General features: G+C 35.3%; 1 protein-coding gene across 1 annotated transcript in view; it reads left to right on the forward strand.

Annotated features, from left to right (window-relative positions):
* LOC145661963 (methyl farnesoate epoxidase-like) overlaps positions 1-20769 on the forward strand; it is a 43451-nt gene that overhangs the window by 18480 nt on the left and 4202 nt on the right. Inside the window, exons 4-5 of the mRNA XM_081727311.1 lie at positions 14441-14546; positions 15467-15647. Of these exons, the coding sequence (XP_081583437.1) occupies positions 14441-14546; positions 15467-15647 (287 nt within the window). The remainder of the gene's footprint in view (positions 1-14440; positions 14547-15466; positions 15648-20769) is intronic.

Genomic DNA, 20769 nt, shown 5'->3' on the forward strand with positions numbered 1-20769 from the left:
TTCTGAAACGTTGCTGACTTCATTGATCTTCGTTATTTGACTATTGCTGGTGAGGATATAGGATCAATTGTACGAAATTGTTTTTGCATTCATGAACATTAGCATGCATATATATATATATATATATATATATATATATATATATATATATATATATATATATATATATATATATATATATATATATATACTGTGATCAAAAGTATCAAGACACTCCAAAAACATACGTTTTTCATATTAGGTGCATTGTGCTGCCACCTACCGCCAGGTACTCATTATCAACGACCTCAGTAGTCATTAGACATCGTGAGAAAGCAGAATGGGGCGCTCCGCGGAACTCATGGACTTCGAACGTGGTCAGGTGATTGGGTGTCACTTATGTCAGAAGTCTGTACGCGAGATTTCCACACTCTTAAACATCCCTAGGTCCACTGTGTCTGATGTGATAGTGAAGTGGAAACGTGAAGGGACACGTACAACACAAAAGCGTACAGGCCGACCTCGTCTGTTGACTGACAGTGACCGCCGTCAGTTGAAGAAGGTCGTAAAGTGTAATAGGCAGACATCTATCCAGAACATCACATAGGAATTCCAAACTGCATCAGGATCCACTCCAAGTACTATGACAGTTGGGCGTGAGATGAGAAAATTTGAATTTCATGGTCGAGCGGCTGCTCATAAGATACACGTCATGCAGGTAAATGCCAAACGACTCCTCGCCTGGTGTAAGGAGTGTAAACATTGGACGATTGAACAGTGAAAAGGCGTTGTGTGGAGTGACGAATCACGGTACACCATATGGCGATCCGATGGCAGGGTGTGGGTATGGCGAATGACCGGTGAACGTCATCTGTCAGCGTGTGTAGTGCTAATAGTAAAATTCGGAGGTAGTGGTGTTGTGGTGTGTTCGTGTTTTTCTTGGAGGGGGCTTGCACCCCTTGTTGTCTTGTGTGGCACTTTCACAGCGCAGGCCTACATTGATGTTTTAAGCACCTTCTTTCTTATTACTGTTGAAGAACAATTCGGGGATGGCGATTGCATCTTTCAACACGATCGAGCAACTGTTCATACTGCACGGCCTGTGGCGGAGTAGTTGCACGACCATAACATCCCTGTAATGGACTGGGCTGCACAGAGTTCTGATTTGAATCTTATAGAACACCTTTGGGATGTTTTGGAACGCCTACTTCGTGCCAGGCCTCACCGACCTACATCGATACCTCTTCTCAGTTCAGCACTCGTGAAGAATGGACTACCATTCTCCATTACCCAAGAAACCTTCCAGCACCTGATTGAAAGTATGGCTGCAAGAGTGAAAGCTGTCATCAAGGCTAAGAGTGGGCCAACACCCTATTGAATTCGAGCAGTACCGATGGAGGGCGTCACGAAATTGTAAGTCATTTTCAGCCAGGTGTCCTGATACTTTTGTTCACATAGTGTATATATCTATATATATCTATAGGTAAGATTGTTCTCCTTGGTGATTTGAATCACCATACAAAACTTTTATTAAACATTGTTCATAGATTATGAGAAATGTAGTACCCCAAATATGCCTAGTATAGAACAGATTATTGGTGTCATTATCTCAATAAGAAAAAGCTAATCAATTAATCTAACAAGTAAACCTTACGTTTGGGTGAATCGAGTTGTTGACTGAGACACATATGAGAAAGTAGTACTAAATGTGGTCAGTATTTCAGTGAAGTTGTAGGTGCGAAGCTCCAGGGGTTTAGGAGATATAGCTACCAGAACATCACATGGAAGTACAGAATAATCTTCATACAGTTGGAGGTAAAAGCTCTGTAAGACCTCTTGTAACGACAAAAGGTGAATAACAAATATATGGGTATATACTAGGACTAGGGCGAAGTCATATAGTAAGTGTATACCTTACGGCGGCCATCTTGAAATCCGCCATTTTGAATTAAGTTTAAGTTTTTTAAATAGGAATATGGTCATGTGATACATGATTTAAGGTGCAAATTTAATCAGAAGAACAATGGTCACGTTAATTTTGAGTTACGCACAATTGGTAAAAAGTTACAGGGAAATTAAATATTGTTGCAGCATATGTATTAGTCCTTTACCCCACCTTGTAAATTTTGTTTTAATGATAATAATTAAATAAAAAGCAGGTGGATAAATATTAGGTCTATGGTAAGAGTTGCCTTGATGGCGGCCATGTTCAAATCCGCCATTTTGAAACAGACAAAAATTTTAAACAAAACGCATAACAGTGATACCTTATTAATAGCAAATTTTACCATAACTCCAACGGTATAACCATTTTTGCTTTATCATTAACCAGCACAAAATTAAATGGATCGCTCCTTACGACTACTGCTTTGACGGAATTGTTAACGACAGATGTGTCAAGTGTAACTCGATTGCCTTTGTCAGGTGTGCTCACTGTAAGCAGAGCATTTGTGCAAGTCATGCACTCTTTTCTGAACTACATATTGATTGTACTAATTGAGGACTTTTCTGGAAGAAAGACCCAAGTTCAATTATGACTCAATTCCTCTTTGGTAATTTTTCCTTAAATTAGCAACTTGTTTATGCGATAACAAATGCTGGTTCATGATAAAGCAAAAATGGTTATACCGTTGGATTTATGGTAAAATTTGCTATTAATAAGGTGTCAATGTTATGCGTTTTGTTTAAAACTTTTGTTTGCTTCAAAATGGCGGATTTGAACATGGCCGCCATCAAGGCAACTCTTACCATAGACCTAATATTTATCCACCTGCTTTTTATTTAATTATTATCATTAAAACAAAATTTACAAGGTGGGGTAAAGGACTAATACATATGCTGCAACAATATTTAATTTCCCTGTAACGTTTTACCAATTGTGCGTAACTCAAAATTAACGTGACCATTGTTCTTCTGATTAAATTTGCGCCTTAAATCATGTATCACATGACCATATTCCTATTTTAAAAACTTAAACTTAATTCAAAATGGCGGATTTCAAGATGGCCGCCGTCAGGTATACCCTTACTATATGACTTCCCCCTAGTCCTAATATGTACCCATATATTTGTTATTCACCTTTTGTCGTTACAAGAGGTCTTACAGAGCTTTTACCTCCAACTGTATGAAGACTATTCTGTACTTCCATGTGATGTTCTGGTAGCTGTATCTCCTAAACCCCTGGAGCTTCGCACCTACAACTTCACTGAAATACTGACCACATTTAGTACTGCTTTCTCATATGTGTCTCAGTCAGCAACTCGATTCACCCAAACGTAAGGTTTACTTGTAAGTATCATTTTCGTGTTTAGCAATCCAAAATACACTAATTATATTCATTAATCTGTAAAATTCAACTTTTGAAAAAAATGTTGAGCAATGTTCTGGTTCACTTTCTTTTTGGACAAAATTTCGAAATCCATCTGTATATTTTGACTATATTATTGATAATATTGTCGCTCCCTAACAAAATACGTTGGAAAGAAAGGGGAAACGTTTTGCTATCTATTATGTTTAGATATCGTTTGAAAACTCACCTTAAATTAAAAGCAAACCCTGAGGAAAAATGCATAATAAAAATATGATATATAATGATCAAATTTAGGTACACTCGGAACATTTTACCCAAGGGGGAGGGCAAAAGAGCACTACAATTGTAAACATAAAACACAACTGTATTACTTACAAGCAACGGATATGAATGTGTCGTTCGGACATCCGAATTAAACCTAGTCCATTCGATAAGCATAACAAAGATATGTTCATACACACACACACACACACACACACACACACACACACACACACACACACACACACACACACACACACACACACACACACACACACACACACACACACACACACACACACACACACACAAAAATTAGGTGCCGTGGACAATGGAATAAGTCCCTGCGACCCATTAACCCTGTTAGTATTGTATACCTCCTTTCCCCCTCATACCTATTCCGTCTATCAAAACAGAACTTCATACACTCATTTTTTTAATCCCCAATAGTATTTTTCGAGGTACATTTGGATTGTGTGCTTTTACTCGGGGCCGCTCTAGAGGGGGTAAAGTTGATGGTAGGGATTTCTGGAGAGAATTTCTCCGACATTCTCCCAATTTTCCCTATTATTGCAAGCTTGTGAATCTCAGCAACTCATGTTCGTCGCATCGGTGCACTGCTTCTACCAGTTGAATCCAATGTTGCCAAATAGAGATAGGTTTCCCACGGCATCGAATATATGGCCTTTCTTAAAGGCTGGCGGAAATTTTAAATCAAACACTGGACATTTTTATATTAATTTTGAGTATAAAACGCACCTGAATTTTGGAGGCAATGTTTTGAAGAAAAAATCGCGTCTTATGGTCCGTAAAATACGGTAGCTCCTCTGGGAAGCTTGTTTCATGCTGAAGAGACCATGCTGAATTATAAACCATGACTTTCCAATAAACAGTATTGAGGCAATAGCTATTTTACTGCGAGTCTACGATTTTCTCTATATTAACAGGGTTAAGGGGGCAGACTACTAAATATTTTTCAAAAGTTAACAATTTTTCTTTTGCCAGTTTTTCGTAAGTGAAAAAAGGTAATGAAATGTAACTTACCTCAGTAATAGATAATGTTATTCTACACCCGAAAATATGAATCGGAAGAATTTTCAGTTTTGCCATCCATAGAAATTGCATTGTAACCAGAATTTGAATTACCCAAAAATCTAGGTTATGGCAGCGACTAGAAAAATGAATTCAATGGCAATTGATGACTTATCATGCTGTCTGTGTTCCTTGTTAATTACTTTTAAAATAACATTTGTATTTTAATTCTACTGATAATTAAAAATTATTTATTTTGTACTCTTTATTACAAAATAAATACACATATTATTTAAAAAGTAGTTAACAAGGAACACAGACAGCATGATAAGTCATCAATTTCCATTGAGATCATTTTCCTACTCGCTGTCTTAACCTAGATTTTTGGTTAATTCAAATTCTGGTCACACTATGACATCCTATGACAGATGTCACGTCCTATGACATTGTTACAAAAGAACTAATACGCGAACGGATTTTCCAGTGGCATCAAAATATATTAAAGGTAATATCTTTGAGTTTTACGTCCCACGGTTATGCCGGTTAGGCTAAAGGAGACGGTGAGGATGAGTAATGAATGAAATGGTGGAATGAAGAAAGTGGGAGGAAACGGGAGAACCCCGAGAAAACCCACGCACAGGGTGTTTGTCCACCACAAAGTTCACTTGGCGGGGGCTGGGATCGAACCCGGGACCCCAAGCACCAGAGGTGAACGCTCTACCACTGAGCCACCGCGGCCCAGTTATTAAAGGTAATAGTATCAAAATATATTAAATAAAAATTTTCAAAGTAATGTTATCAAAGTATATTAAAGGTAATAGTATCAAAATATATTAAATAAAAACTTTCAAAGTAATGGTATCAAAGTATATTAAAGGTAATAGTATCAAAATATATTAAATAAAAACTTTCAAAGTAATGGTATCAAAGTATATTCAAGGTAATAGTATCAAAATATATTAAATAAAAACTTTCAAAGTAATGATATCAAAGTATATTCAAGGTAATAGTATCATAATATATTAAATAAAAAACTTTCAAAGTAATGGTATCAAAGTATATTCAAGGTAATAGTATCAAAATATATTATATAAAAACTTTCAAAGTAATGGTATCAAAATATATTCAAGGTAATAGTATCAAAATATATTAAATAAAATCTTTCAAAGTAATGGTATCAAAGTATATTCAAGGTAATAGTATCAAAATATATTAAATAAAAACTTTCAAGGTAATTATTTAAAAAAAAGTAATAAAAATATTTTCCATATAATAAAAAATCCCAGCATAAACAGTTCCTTTCTAAATCCAAAATAGTTTTTGTGATATTATAAAAGCTGGCGTTTTAAAACAATAATTATCATTCAACCTACACCCGCTAATAGTATAGTTTGGTGTATTCAATCTGCATCATCCGGTGACTATAAACTCCAAAACATCTAAGATAAACCAACCAAAACTAACAGTTATATTTTTAAAAAAGCCTAAGTTTGTAAATATGCACCGTGCTGATAAACTTTTACATAACATATTGTCGTAAAAAAAACTACATAACATTTAAACACACACACACACACACACACACACACACACACACACACACACACACACACACACACACACACACACACACACACACACACACACACACACACACACAATATTTCCTTGGTACAACTCCAACCACTATACTTCTTATGTCTTATATCATAATCTTGTAGTATTATTTGCTTCTATATTATTATCATCTAAAATAAGGGTTGTAATAAATACTCCAAATAAATGGCACTTGTCCTTTTAATTGTTAGCATTTTAATTACCGTACTTAACATAACAATTTCTTTTGCTTTACTCAGTAACATATTAATATAATGCTAATTGGAATAGCCCTCAGTTTTTAATTGTATTTTTAGTAGCGAGTAATAAGAAAAACATGACCTTGGTGTAACAGTAACTTGTTGAATACTTTTTCTTAGGAAATATTCGAGGGCAACAGAGAGCCTTGCAAAGCTTGAGGCAATAGCGCTGTTAAATGTTAATTGAAATAATATATATCTCTTTTCTTAGGAAATAGCATGGGACAATAATGTGTCTTTCAAATCCGCATTTCTTTTCTTTAGTAAGGACTGAAGGACAACAAAACGCATTATAATAATTTACGGAACAATGTTACAATACTAATCTGAACACTCCCTATTCTAGATCAGTGATTCTCAAAGTGGGCGTTCTTGTTTCAAAAAAAAAAAGCAATTGGGGGAGTGACAGATTATTTAAGGGGCATTTGAGATTTCATAACCTCTTGGACTTATTCCTTACTATTGTGGACGAAAGTCATTATGCATTTTGCAAATTATCGAGAGTTTAAGACATGTCACAAATAATAATAATAATAATAATAATAATAATAATAATAATAATAATAATAATAATAATAATAATAATAATAATAATAATATTTATTTCTGTGCCATGAACAGCCTAACGGCAAAAATACAGCACTTTATCAGGCAAGCTAAACATATATTACATACAAGGTAAGCTACATACTAAAACAATAAAATATAATGACAAAATAAAGTAAAATAATATCTGATTAATAATTCCTTGTCAAATTAATACCTTTTTTTTAGTATCAAAATAGTCGTCATAAATAGTAAAAATAATATTTGTCAAGCTGTAAAATTCATGCTTTTATACTGATAAAAATAAATTAAACTAAATTAAAAGAATTGGTCAATCTTCTTAAAATTACAGATTTCGGATTCAAAGAAACTAATGTTGACATATTTCTTGTATTATACATTGGTACCCTTATACCTATATTATGCAAGCAATATTCACTATGATAGCTATTGTCTAGTAGTTTCTTAATAAAATCTCTTTCAATAACTTTTCTCCTGTCGCTCAGTGCCTGCAATCCCCAAAATTGACACCAGTATTCATAACTACGTGAGTAGTAATCTCTATTCATTTTATAGCAGAGTAACCTAATAAAACATTTTTGTACTGATTCAATTTTGTTTGCCAATGTTATACCTATACTATTCGAAATAACTACAACGAACTCTAATTTTGATCTTGCTAGCATCTTGTATAAATATGCATATGAACTAGCATTTCTAAACTCAGACCATTGTTTGAAAATAAACCCTATTATTCTTCTAGTTCCTTGGATTGTATCATTTATATGATAGGTAAATTTCATGTTTCTGTCAAACACTATACCCAAATCTTTAATCTGTTCGGCTTTATGCAATAATAATAATAATAATAATAATAATAATAATAATAATAATAATAATAATAATAATAATAATAATAATAATAATAATAATAATAGGTTGACCTTTTAGATTCCTGGGCAAGGACGCCGATCCTGTGCCCCCCCCCCCGCAAAGGTCATGTGGGCCCTCTATTGTATTTATGAACATGCAATATTTGGCATAATTTGAATGCAATTTGTCTCAAAATCTTCATATAGATACCTTCGCAACTGAATGGGTCCCCCCAAATTTACAGAGAAATCGGCGCCCTTGTTCCTGCGGCGCCACGGTAGCTCAGTTGTAGAGCGTTCACCTCTGGTGCATGGGGTCCCTTGTTCGATTCCAGCTCGCGCCAAGTGAACTTTGTGGTGGACAAACACCGTGTACGTGGGTTTCCTCGGGGTTCTTTCGTTTTCTCCTTTATTCATTCCACCATTTCTGTCATTTTTAAATCACCACCGTCTCCTTTAGCCTAGTCGGCGTAAACGTGGGACGTAATACTTGAAGATTTCATTTTCATTTAGATTCCTTAAAAAAAAAGTCGGTCAAAGAAACGCTACTTGGTCTCCCACTTTTGAAATGTGAGAAAGGTAAGCTTATGTTTTAAAAAGATACATGGAAAAATTCCATTTTTCGACGGGAAAAGTGTAAGGGAAAATATAGCTAATGTAAGACAAGTTTTACAAATAAAATTTCCTTTCACTTTATGTAATATTCTTCAAGGCTGATCTTAAGAATCGAAGCTTTTCTGGCTCTCAACAGTGGTTTATCCAAGATGACAGAGGGCGCTCAGGAGAATCGCATTCACCTATTGGGGTGCTAGACTGAAAAAGGTTGAGAACCAATATTCTAGATGACAAAAGGCAAACAGATAATTTAGTACAGTATCCAGCGATTGTATATTGTGACAATTTCTGTAAATTTTTTTTCTATCGTTCTAGTAGTGTCAATTTTAGTAGTTCTTGTTTTTCTGTTTTTTTTTTAAAGAAAAATGAACACTGAATGACAAGAGAGAAAAAAACTATAGAACTTGTCGCACTAGTATTACTGGATACTAATATGAATAACTCGTGTTTTCGTTTTATTAGGGAATACTAAAGGCCACCAAAGGGAATCAAATCCAGTTTTCGTCAGTTTGGACGTATTTCTTCTATTTCAAGCTCCTTTCAGAATTAAAAAATGTAAAAAAAAAGTGTTAATTCTTCAATGTGAAAACTTTATGTCTCTTTTTCTCACCCGAGCGGTCCCGGGTTCGATTTCCAGTGAGGAAATTCGGTCGAAAAAATGTTATTATTTTTTTTTTTTGCAGACTATCCATCCTGAATGAGGTTTTCCTCATTCACACTAGACAAATGCCGGGATGGTACGTAACATACAGGTCCCAGACCGCTTCCTTCCTCTTTCCCAATCCTTTCTTTCTTCCCTTTCCTCTGATAGTATGATTGTCGAGGTATGTCATCCCTCATACTTGAGAGGCTAACATTACCACACATGCCACACACGACTCACTTATCTGCTTTTGATTTCGAGCCATTTTGAAAATCGGCATTTATTTTTGCGTTTCTAAACGGCTGAAAACGGAAAGCCACTAGGTGACTTGTGATAACGGTACCTCACGCAAAATAATATTGTCTAGGGCGCTCTTGTTCCATATTTCAATTATCTTTTATCTATTTAAAGATATCACATAATTACTGTAAAATTAGCGGTATTTTAATTTCGCCGGGATGAAGACTCTTAATTCCTAATTCCCTAATTTTTCTTACCGCTTTGGTAATTGAACTTTGTGTTCCTTTGTGTTCTGATCGGCCCAGTTGTTGAGTACTAATCAAAATGATTTCGTTTCTTCTTTAGAAATATGAGAGGACACAACACATTTATGGAGCTTGGTGAAACAGTATTATTGCATATATAATAGAGTTTTTTTTTTCTTGGGATGTAGCTCTACCACAGAACATCAAATAAATTTATAGAACTTGGTGTAACAATTGGTTGAATGCCAATTTGATTAATTTCCATTTTCTTGCCTTCGAAAGCACTATTGGGTAAAAAAAAATCTCACAACTTGATGCAGTAGCATTGTTAAATGCTAACTTGAACAGTTCAAAATTTTCATTTCTTACAAATACAAGAGAACAAGGAAAAGCCATGTGGAACTTGGTGGAAGAGTACCGTCGAATATTAATTTTGACAGTTCAACTTCTCCCTAGGAAATACAACAAAGTCTTAAAACTTGGGGGAATGGTATTGAAGAATGTTAATTAGAATAATTAGAACTTTTCTTTTAGGAATTACCAAAGAACAACAAAGAAATTTAACTGGAACTGATGTAACAATTTCTTGACTGTCTATTGGAATAACTCATAATTTCTTGCCTTCGAAAATACTGTAGGACAGCAAATAAAGTTACAAAACTTCGTGACACAGTACTATTGAATGTTAAATAGATTTGTTTTCTTTGTAAGTGCTAACGGACAAGAAACTTGATTCAATATCATTGCATGTTAATTAGAATGGTTTCACTTTTACAAAACATTGTAGTACATTAATAACCTTTACAGGACCTGATACAAGAGTATTATTAAATGTTAATTTGAATAATTCAATTCTTTTCGTTTCATGGAAATACAACAAAAAGCCTTCAAACTTGGAGGAATGGTATTGTGTAGGAATACCATTAAAATAATTAGAATTTTTCTTTGCGTAGGAAATACCAGAGAACAACAAAGAAATCCAGAGAATTTTGTGTAATTTGTTAGATTCCTTTCATTAATTCTTATTTTCTTTATTTTCGAAAATATCTAGTATAGGACAGCAAAATGACTTACAGAACTTGGTGCAACGGTATTAATGAATATTAATTTGTAGTTTCGCTTTCATGGAAAATGCTAAATGGTAACTAAAGATCGTACAGAACATGGTGGTATTGTTGCATGTTAATTACTTTTTACTTACTTTTCTCTTTATTTAGTAATTGTTAAGAATTGATCTCTTCTTAGGAAATACTAGAGAATAACAAAGACACATAACGAACTTGATGTTACAATTGGTTAAATGTCAATTTGAATTATTCCTGTTTTCCTATTTATTTTTTTTAAAGAACAGAACATCAAAAGGCTAACAGAACCTACAAAAGTATTATTTAATGTAACTTTTAATAGTTTTGTTTGCTTACGAATCACTAAAGGATAACCAAAAGATCTTAGAGGACTTGATGGCATAATATTTTCCACGTTGATTTGAGAAGTTTAGTTTTTTTTTAAGAAACACTATAGAACATCAATAAATCTGAGAAAACATGAAGTAACAGCATTGTTGAATGTTAATTTAAAAAGTTCCATTTTTCTTTTCTTAGGAAGTACCATAGAACAATCAAAGAAATGTACAGAACTTATACAAACAGTTTATCGAATGTGAATTTGAACAACTTCTATTTTCTTGTCTTATTAAATACTATAGAACAAACAGAAAGCCTTACTGAACTTGTAACAACATTATTTAACGTTAATTTGAATAATTTGTAAACTAAAGACCAAAATTGTCCTACAGATGTTGTTGGAATAGTGTTGTTGCATATTAATTTAAATACTTTTATTTATTATCAAATATAATTTGGAGATAAATAATTCTTATAAAAACTTGATTCAAAAATTTTGATAAATGTTAATTTGAATAGTTAAAATATTTTTGTTTCTGAGGAAATACTAGAGAACAACAAGAAACCTTACAAAATTTGGTAGAATAATATACTTGAATGTTAATTTTAATAGAATGTCTCTTTGTTGGAAATATCACGAGAGCAAAGAAATAGAGTTGCCATTCGTCCTGAAAAATCCGGGACTGTCACGGAATCGAGATCTGCGTCCCGGCGTCCCGAAAATATCTCTCGGGACGCTTAAACGTCCCGGATTTCAGCAAAGAAGAAAGGAAGGGAATATTAAAGTTTGCTTTTTCCACAGGATTAGGTATATAATTATTCTCTTCAACTTCTGACGTGAGTATGGCAAACTTGAACACATCAAACATGGATTTAATTAAGTTCACGATTTAACTACTTCGACATTGAACGAAACATTCGTTTCATTGGGAAAAGGGCAAAAGGTTTTACAGTTCAATCTTATTGTTATCTTTAGTAATTTGTTTCAATCTGCATCTTGCTTCTGAAATATTCTAATCAATAATCCCTGACCGATATTTTTGGTAATTTTCCGCTGACCATTCAAGAAGAAAAATGTATTGTGAAAGGAAGCATCATAACTTGAATGAGCTAAAACAGACTCTGAAAGTCACGAAACAAAAAACATATTTTGCTTATTTGGGGAGAGAGGGTAAATCATCTGCTTACGTTTGTTTAACTAGGGAGGAGATCTACTAAAATGACTAAAAACTTGATTAGGTAATACTTGAACAACTGTATCTAATGGAAGAAAGTAAATTAATATATGAAACTTCTTTTCAATTTAAACATTACAGATATTATCGTAATTTAGTAGCGTCCCGGATTTTCCCTACAAAGAAATTTACAGAACTTGGCGTAATGATTTGTTGAATATTAAATAATTCTCCTTTTCTTGTCTTCGAAAATACTATAGAAAAGAAAAGCTTACAGAATATTACACAACAGTATTATTGAATGTGGACTTAAGTAGGTTTGTTTTCTTAGAAAATTCTAACGAACAAAGAAAAGTCTTACAGAATTTAGTGCAATATTTTAAAACTTTTCCTTCCTTGAGGGATACTAAAAATGAATGTTAATTTTAGATGTTCAATTTTTCTTTTCTTAAGAAATACCTCAGAACGCCAATAATTTGCACTATTTAATAAAATAATTTGTTGAACACAAATTTAAATAATTATCTTATCTTCGTGAATACTATGGAACCAAAAAAGTTTGCAGAACTTGGTGCAACAGTAATATGTAATGTTAATATCAGTAGTTGCGTTTTGCAAGGAAATACTAAAGGGCATAAAAAATCCTACATAACTTAATACATATCCATTTATTATACAATATAGTTGATTACAATATGTGATATATTAATATTGCTTCTCACCCCTATTAAACACGCAAGAAAGAGAATTACGGAAACGTTGGTACAGTACAATGGTACACAACTAATAGCTCAGAGTGTGTAATACGTTGAACATGGGATATTGAAATGCAATAAAGAATTAGGAGTCAAAATTATGACTGTCTGTTATAAATAGCGATTTCCTCTTACATAAAAAAGGCTCGCATGATCGCACTTTCAAATAATTTAATTGAACTATCAAGAATAGTGAAGTTGTTTCTAAGATGCAACTTAAAAGTTATAGGTCCATTTAAAGAACTACTCGTATGGAACCTACTTTGCAATACTAGTGCTAAACGTTTACGTAATAGAATAATATCAGTTGAGAATGCTCCAAGAGCATTGCCAGGACGAACTTAAAGAGAATGGAGAGATGGAGTGGGAAGGATAACTGTCATTGTTCCTAGATGTAAAAGTATATCTTTTTATCCGCACCTTCTTCTCTTTCTCGTAAAAAATAGCAAAATATCATCTCTCTATGACTTACGGTTCCCGAGATTTGGCTTCTTAAATCTCCTGAAATCGGAACTATGTTTTAGCCAATATCACGGGAACGGTAAGTCATAGAGAGATGATATTGGTGTTAATCAATCCTTAATAGAATGTTAAACATTTTCGTACCGATATTAATTGATGGATACTATCCAATTGGCCAGTGGCCACCGGTTTCTATTTGGTACCAAAATATTTACCATCCTCTTAGGTCAACATCAATATCATCTCTCTTACAACTTACGGTTCCCGAGCTATGGATCCTTAAATATCTAGAAATTGGTCATTTTTGGTCAATATCACGGGAACGGTAAATCATAGGGAGGTGATATTGGTGTTAATCAATACCTAAGAGGATGGTAAACCGATAATAATTGGTGGCCATTGGCCATACCAGTGGTCAGTTGGACAGTGTCCACCGGTTACTATTTGGTACCAAAATATTTAGCATCCTTTTAGATATTAATCAACACCAATGTGATCTCTCTATGACTTACGGTTTACGAGATATGACTCCTTAAATCTCTGGAAATCGGCCATTTTTGCCCAATATCTCGGGAACAGTAAGAGTGACACGAAAAATTTAATCACTTTCTCTGATAGTTTTTGATGCTCTATCGAATGCAGGGCTCAAAATTGAAAATGTCACAAATAACGGACGGACAGACAAACAGACACACAGACAGAAAATTCAGTAACGAGCTTTTTAAGTTCGTTGGAAATACAGATTATGTTACGTTGATTACAATAAATCTTAATTTGAATAGTTATATTTACTTAAGGAATGATAAGGCTTGGTAAAGACTTACAGAAACTAGTATATCTTGATTTGGAAATGTTATATTTTTCTTAATTACTTCTGGTACAAAGATATCCTGAATCGCAGACCATGGTAGTTTGTAGCTATGAGTTTTCTCGATTGACCATCTGTCTTTGCTGTCCTAATTCTTCCATTTTCACTCATTTTGAGTTATCACTGATGTAAAAGAGGATGATCATTGGGACGTTAAACTAAATATTTCGTTTCGTAGGAGATACTAGACGGTCACAAAAAGTCTTACAGAAAGGGCATTACACGAGATTTTGTCGATGGCTTATTACAAGAACGAGAAGAGAATAAGGATACACCATTAACAGGTAAATACTTTTAATTTTAGTTTAATACATATAAATTTATTACCTTTAGCTGGATTGAAATGATACAAAGACTTTATTATATAGGTGTTCTTAAACTTCAAGAATTTTTATCAGAAGATAAGTCAAATATTTGAGTTGAGAAACTTACATTTAATGTTTCTGAAGAACCTCCAGGCACACTAAATTACACTGTGCGTGTAACTCACACTTAAAATTTAACTTGTATAGGCCTAAGGGAAAATAAAAATAAAAATATGTATGACAAACACATATGAATAAGCTTTTGTAAAAACAGTGACTTCACACAACGCCGACGAACACCTCTATTGTTTGTTTATCGCTAGCGCTAACACAAAATGTAAAAAGCTTCTAGGGACCGAGTTCGGATTTTTGATGTTCAGATTATCGACGTCCTACTGTTTTACCAAAATGGTGTATACTTTTATCAAAATTTTTATTTTTAATTTAGTTTCAAATTAGAAGAGTATTTTACATTTTCTATAATATAATACAAAAATGGTGTACTTTTATAAATTGTTTAGGGTTTGTTCACATACACTTTGTCCTTCAAATAGCCTCAAGGGTAATATTTGTGCAGAAATAAGGGGCATTCGGACCAGAAGTGTTAATCCCTGTCATGAATCATGTGCTATGCGGGGCTCCTATCTGTGAAGTTCATAGTGGTGAACACTCACCTGAGATTATATTCCGCGCATAAGTGTAAACAATGTCCCATTCTTGGCGTTTAAAACTGTAAAATATCTATAGAAAATAATGATAAATAAAAAATATTCACAATTATATCCCCTTTGTGACTTTTGGCTCACCTTGTAGTAAGAAAAGCTCACGTTAACGTGATGTTATAGATGGTGACGATTGTAATTTGTTAGAATTATCCAATCACTATTTCTATGTTGCAGATGCCATCATCAACGACATATGTTTAGATTTATTCTTGGGCGGAGTGGATACTTCGAGCAACACTTTGAGTTTTGGCATAATGTACATGATTCTCAACCCAGAAGTACAATCGAAAGTGCAGGAAGAAATAGACAATGAAATAGGCAGAGATATTCTTCCAACTGTAGCTGATATGAGCAGGTATGTTACTGAAAAAAGGACTTGAAGACACAGAATGCAGCAAGACACAGTAAAAGTCGTACTCTAAATTTAACGTAAAAAGAGGAGTGTTTTATAATATACTGTAAATGTGAACGGACACGTACGAAATTATTTTTAAAAGTGCTACACTGGTGTGCAAAACTTAAGGACGAGATAGAGAAAGTAATATAAAATATTAGGTAGTCTGTCGAAATTAAAGAAAGCCCGGCAATATGCTGCCAGAAGTCTCCTAAACGTACGCACGGAGCAAGGCATTGCATGGCTTGACGTCAGCTTGATCGTAGCGCCGAACAGGACTGTTCCTTCAACACTAAGCGGTTGAATTCGAATTAAAGATATGAAATAATTGTCTCAGTCAGAGAACTGTTAAGGTGCGTTGTGGTGGAGTTATTCACAACAACGCTTCAGACACAACATTTGAATGACTTCACGCGGGGTAAAATTACCGGAAAATTGGAAGAAGGCAAACGTATAACAACTGTGGTCCAGGAATTTGTTATTGTCCGCAGCATTGCTTCACGTGAAGAGCGTTCGGAACCATATGCAATATTATGCAAAGGAAAGATGGCGGTCGACTATAGTCAACTACAGCAGCAGACGACCTCTGCATTGCACTCCAGGGAAGAAGAAACCGACTTCAAACAGCGTCTGCAATTGTAAGCACTAACAGACCTGCAAGGCGTTCAATCTCACACTTTACAGGACATACTAACTACATTAATGTGGTCTCTTTGATCGACGATCTACGTTCTATTGACATCCGCAATCACCGGAACCGTTTGCGATGGTGCCAAAACACCAGAACTGAACAGAGAAGGCGTGGGTTCGCATTCTCTTTTCAGACGAGATCAGATTCAGTCTGAATGGTGTTTCTGGACGTGCACTCATCTAGGGAGAGGTGGGAACACGCAATGGAGCAATGAACATCGTCAAATATGATAATTTTGGGGGTCTAGGTGTTCTTGTATTGGGAGACCGGGCCTCACTGTCCTTGAAATTTTGCATGCACATAGCGAACTCCAAAGTTTTAAACGCGGTACATTCATCGGTCAAGATTATTGTGATTATACTCCTTCCTTACGTGCGTCGTTTCAGAAATGCAATCAGTCTTGATTTCATCTTTACGGATGGTATTGAGTAACGGCACCAAACAGCTCAGGTGGCCGAGCTCGGTGAATGGACTAGCCTTCCCACTCCTCCAATTTGAATCCCATCGAGAACGTTGTGGAGATATATCTTGTAGCACGTCCACACGCATCAAGGACTATCCAACAGTTGTCAACAGTGTTACTAGAGGAATGGAACTCTATACCACGACAACTCATTATCACCCTTGTAAGCAGTATGGGAGCATGTTGCAAAGCATGTATTGCTATCTGTTGTGATCATATACTATTCTAAGGACATTTTAATCCTGTAATGTCAGGACTAAAATGAGTCGCAGTGACTTCAGAATGAGTTATTATCTCTGTATGAAGGTGTCATTTTTGTTCTTCTAATCACGTGTTTCTTCCTGATATCTCATGTATCATACTGTAGCACTACGTTCTATATATGGTTCAAGTATCGCCAATCTATGCCACTTAAAAGTGACACAGCACGCGAAACGTATTTTCATCCTTAAGTTTTGCACACTACTGTATATTTGTTTGATCCTAAATTGGATTTTTATAATACATTTTACAAACATATACTTTCCAGCAAAAAGCTACACAGTATTTGAGAGATGTCCAATCATGTTGAACAGTGACCACTCGTGTTTCTGTTCTCGTGTTAATATCCTCTCTGGGTTTTACTTCATCAAGTAGAGAGGATATTGCGCTTCCTGGGTAAGGTTAAAGGTTAATGCATAGAAAGCTTAAATGAATTTCCTGTCCTATTTAATGTAAAGAAAGCTTAAATATATTTCGTATCCTATCTTTGGTTTTTACCATAGGTTTCTGAAACGGGAATAACTGACTACAGAAGCTTTTCCTCAGAGGTTGTTCTGACTAGGTTAAACTTTCAAGAGCTCATAAGAGTTACTTCAATTTCAAATTCATATACACAAACACAAAAGCGATTTATGCGCGACTTCTCAATGCAGACTTATAATCAATTCATGATTTCTTTCAGAATGTTAAGCAGTAACAACCTTCTTCGCTGGTATAGCGAGCGCGTTTTTGAGGTCCTGGATTCGATTTGCGGTAGAGGAGCCTTGAAATTTCAACGCATTTTACGGTGATTTGGGTTCCAGATCCACGTTTGATATAGTCTCGGTGCTGAAAGAAACTTTGTACTTAAACAACAACAGTTAAGCGGTAACTAAGTCATTTTCGGTCGTATTTGGAAGATCGCGTTGCGTCATAGCACATAGAGCGTTCTACATTTCCAACAAGGATTGTCTAACAAGGAATAGAGCGACTTCGCACCCCCATGCTCCAGAATGGATACTCAATGAGAGGTATAAATATGGCCCTGGAAAGAGCCAAAACAAAAGATATTAACTACAAGGAAAAAAGTACAGAAAACTCTACAAGTGAAGAACGGAAGAACACAATCTGTCTCCTTTGCACTGGCAATACTCCTGGAAAGCTTAGCAGACTATTCACCAGGTACAATATCAGAACAATATATAAATCTCCAGCAGAAATAAAAAACTTACTGCGATCAGCCAAAGAAGATCTGGGCCTTCAAATATATGGGATTTACCGTATTCCATGTGAATGTGGCAAGGCATATATTGGACAAACAGGAAGGACCATTGAAGCCATTTGCAAAGAACACAACAATTACATCAGATTAAACCAACCAGAAAAATTCTGGCATCAATCAGAAATATAAGATTTTATTCACAGATACTAAAATAATAGCAAAGTGCTCAAGAGTTTGCGATAGGAGGATAAAGGAAGATGTTGAAATCAAGCAAGAAAAAACGAACCTTAACAGAGACACAGAATTCCAACTGACAAGGACATGTTTCGGTTCGAACGCGAGGATCAACATAAAACTTGGTAGACATATACAGGACTAAGTACTGAATACTGTAGGGGGAGTCATTCCCGTGTAAAATTCGTTTTCTGCCGACAGCGCCCCCTATCCTTCGAAACACTAGCAGTTAAATTCTGCGTTATAGGCGCTGAGTGAAGGTCAGTTAGGTGCGTCAGTGTGTGGTAGTAAGCTTCAATTAATATGATGCGTGGTAGTCAGTGTGGAAAAATGAGGCGGGCTGTTGGCATCAACTCCTTTCCTGTAATTGAACTGTTAAAAAAGCAAACTAAGGCGCAAAATTATGGATCAAACGGCAGAGAAGTTGAGTCATGGAGACATTTTGTGCACTTTAAGTATCATCGACGCTCTACAGATATTATGAAGAAAATGGCAAGGCACAGGAAGACATCTATGATAGCAGTTCAGAACCGGATTAAGACAGTATTCCATAGCGGGAATAAGACAATAGTCAAAGCGAGTACGACGTATCTCCAGCACGAAAACTGAAAAGTACAGATGTTTTTCGCAGTTTGCGGAAGAGAAAATCCAGAGTATCTAAAAAGATTTTCATGAAGGAGGATGCAACTCATATAGAAAGCTTCTGGAATGACATAAGAAACTTATTTCGTTAAATGACTGCAAAAATATTTGGATTATGGATACGCGCTGTATACGAACTTTGCTTCATTCAGAGAGAATCGGGAAATGAAACTCCAAACAGTGAAATGTGAAGTCATCAGAAAACATGGTGTATCAGTACATTACTGGCATTTACAGTGCTGGGCTTTCCAAGCGACAAAAGAAGTTGGATTATCGGAGTTCAAAATGTCGCCGACTTTCATTGAAAATCTTTAGAAACAAGCAAAAATTATATCACGAACAATTACATTGCACTGGAATGTAGCAAATGACTCATCTTTCACTCCAACTGACGTCTGATCTTTAAATTTGCGCGTTAGTTTGCCTTTTAACAGTCCGACTACATGAAGGCGGTTAATGCCAAGAGCTCGTTCCATTTTTGCACACAGTCTACCATACCTAACACTAATTGGAGCTTACTACCACACACTAACGCACCTAACTGATCTTCACTCAGCGCCTACAACGCGGAATCTAACTGCTCGTGTTTCGAAGGATAGGTAGCGCTGTCCGCGGAAAACGAATTTTACACGGAAATAACTCCCCGTACAGTGTTCAGTACTTAGTCCTGTATATGTCTACCAAGTTTTATGATGATCCTCGCGTTCGAACCGAAGCATGTCCCTTGTGAGTCAAACATGAACACCAATCATATTCCGCCATTTCAACCAGCAATCAGAAGAGTCCAATCACACACACATGAAGTACATATTCCACACAATTTATTGCCCCATTACATTTGCCTAAAGATGAGGACACTGTCAGCCCTCGAAACGCTGCAAGGTACAACAGTATTGCAATGCTAGAAGATCTATTCGCAATGTTGCGTTTGTAGATTTTAATCGTTACTTTACCTGAAGCAAAAAACTTAAGGTATAGACATTCGTAACTCATATAGAAGTTCGCTGAAAGAATCATTATGCCATCGGAAAGGCAGCAAAAAAGCTGGTAAAGACCATAAAAACATTTCTAAGGAAGATAGGAATAAGAATAGGGAGCAGAGGTAGATTTACATTATGCCATTTACAACTACAAAGTTTTGAAGCAAGTCCATCCTGACACTGGTATATCCAGCAAAGCTATGAGTGTCATGAACAGTTTTGTCAACGATGTCTTTGAGCGTATTCCTGCTGAAGCTTCTCGTGTGACCCATTACAACAAGCGTTCAACTATCACCAGTCGGAAAATCCAAGCAACTATGAGCCTTCTTTTGCCTGGTGAACTTGCCAAGCACGCAGATATTGAAGGTTCCAAAGCTGTTACCAAGTACACCAACTCTAAGTACCAAGCCAACAGAGAAACAGTTCATTAAATGTCTTAGATCATGTGCTTATGGCGATAAACCCACAACGATTATCAATAAAGAGAAAGAAGAACCACGGTCTCTCATTTTTAGAGTGCTCACCTTTGGAGTGAGGAGACTTTGCTTGATGGCCATTTGAGATTGAGATGGTCATTCTTTCCGCGGTTTTTCGTTTTTCCTCCGCTTCTT

Source organism: Thermobia domestica, chromosome 10, assembly GCF_964235325.1.
Source record: "Thermobia domestica chromosome 10, izTheDome1.hap1.1, whole genome shotgun sequence".
Classification (NCBI taxonomy): Eukaryota; Metazoa; Arthropoda; class Insecta; order Zygentoma; family Lepismatidae; genus Thermobia; species Thermobia domestica.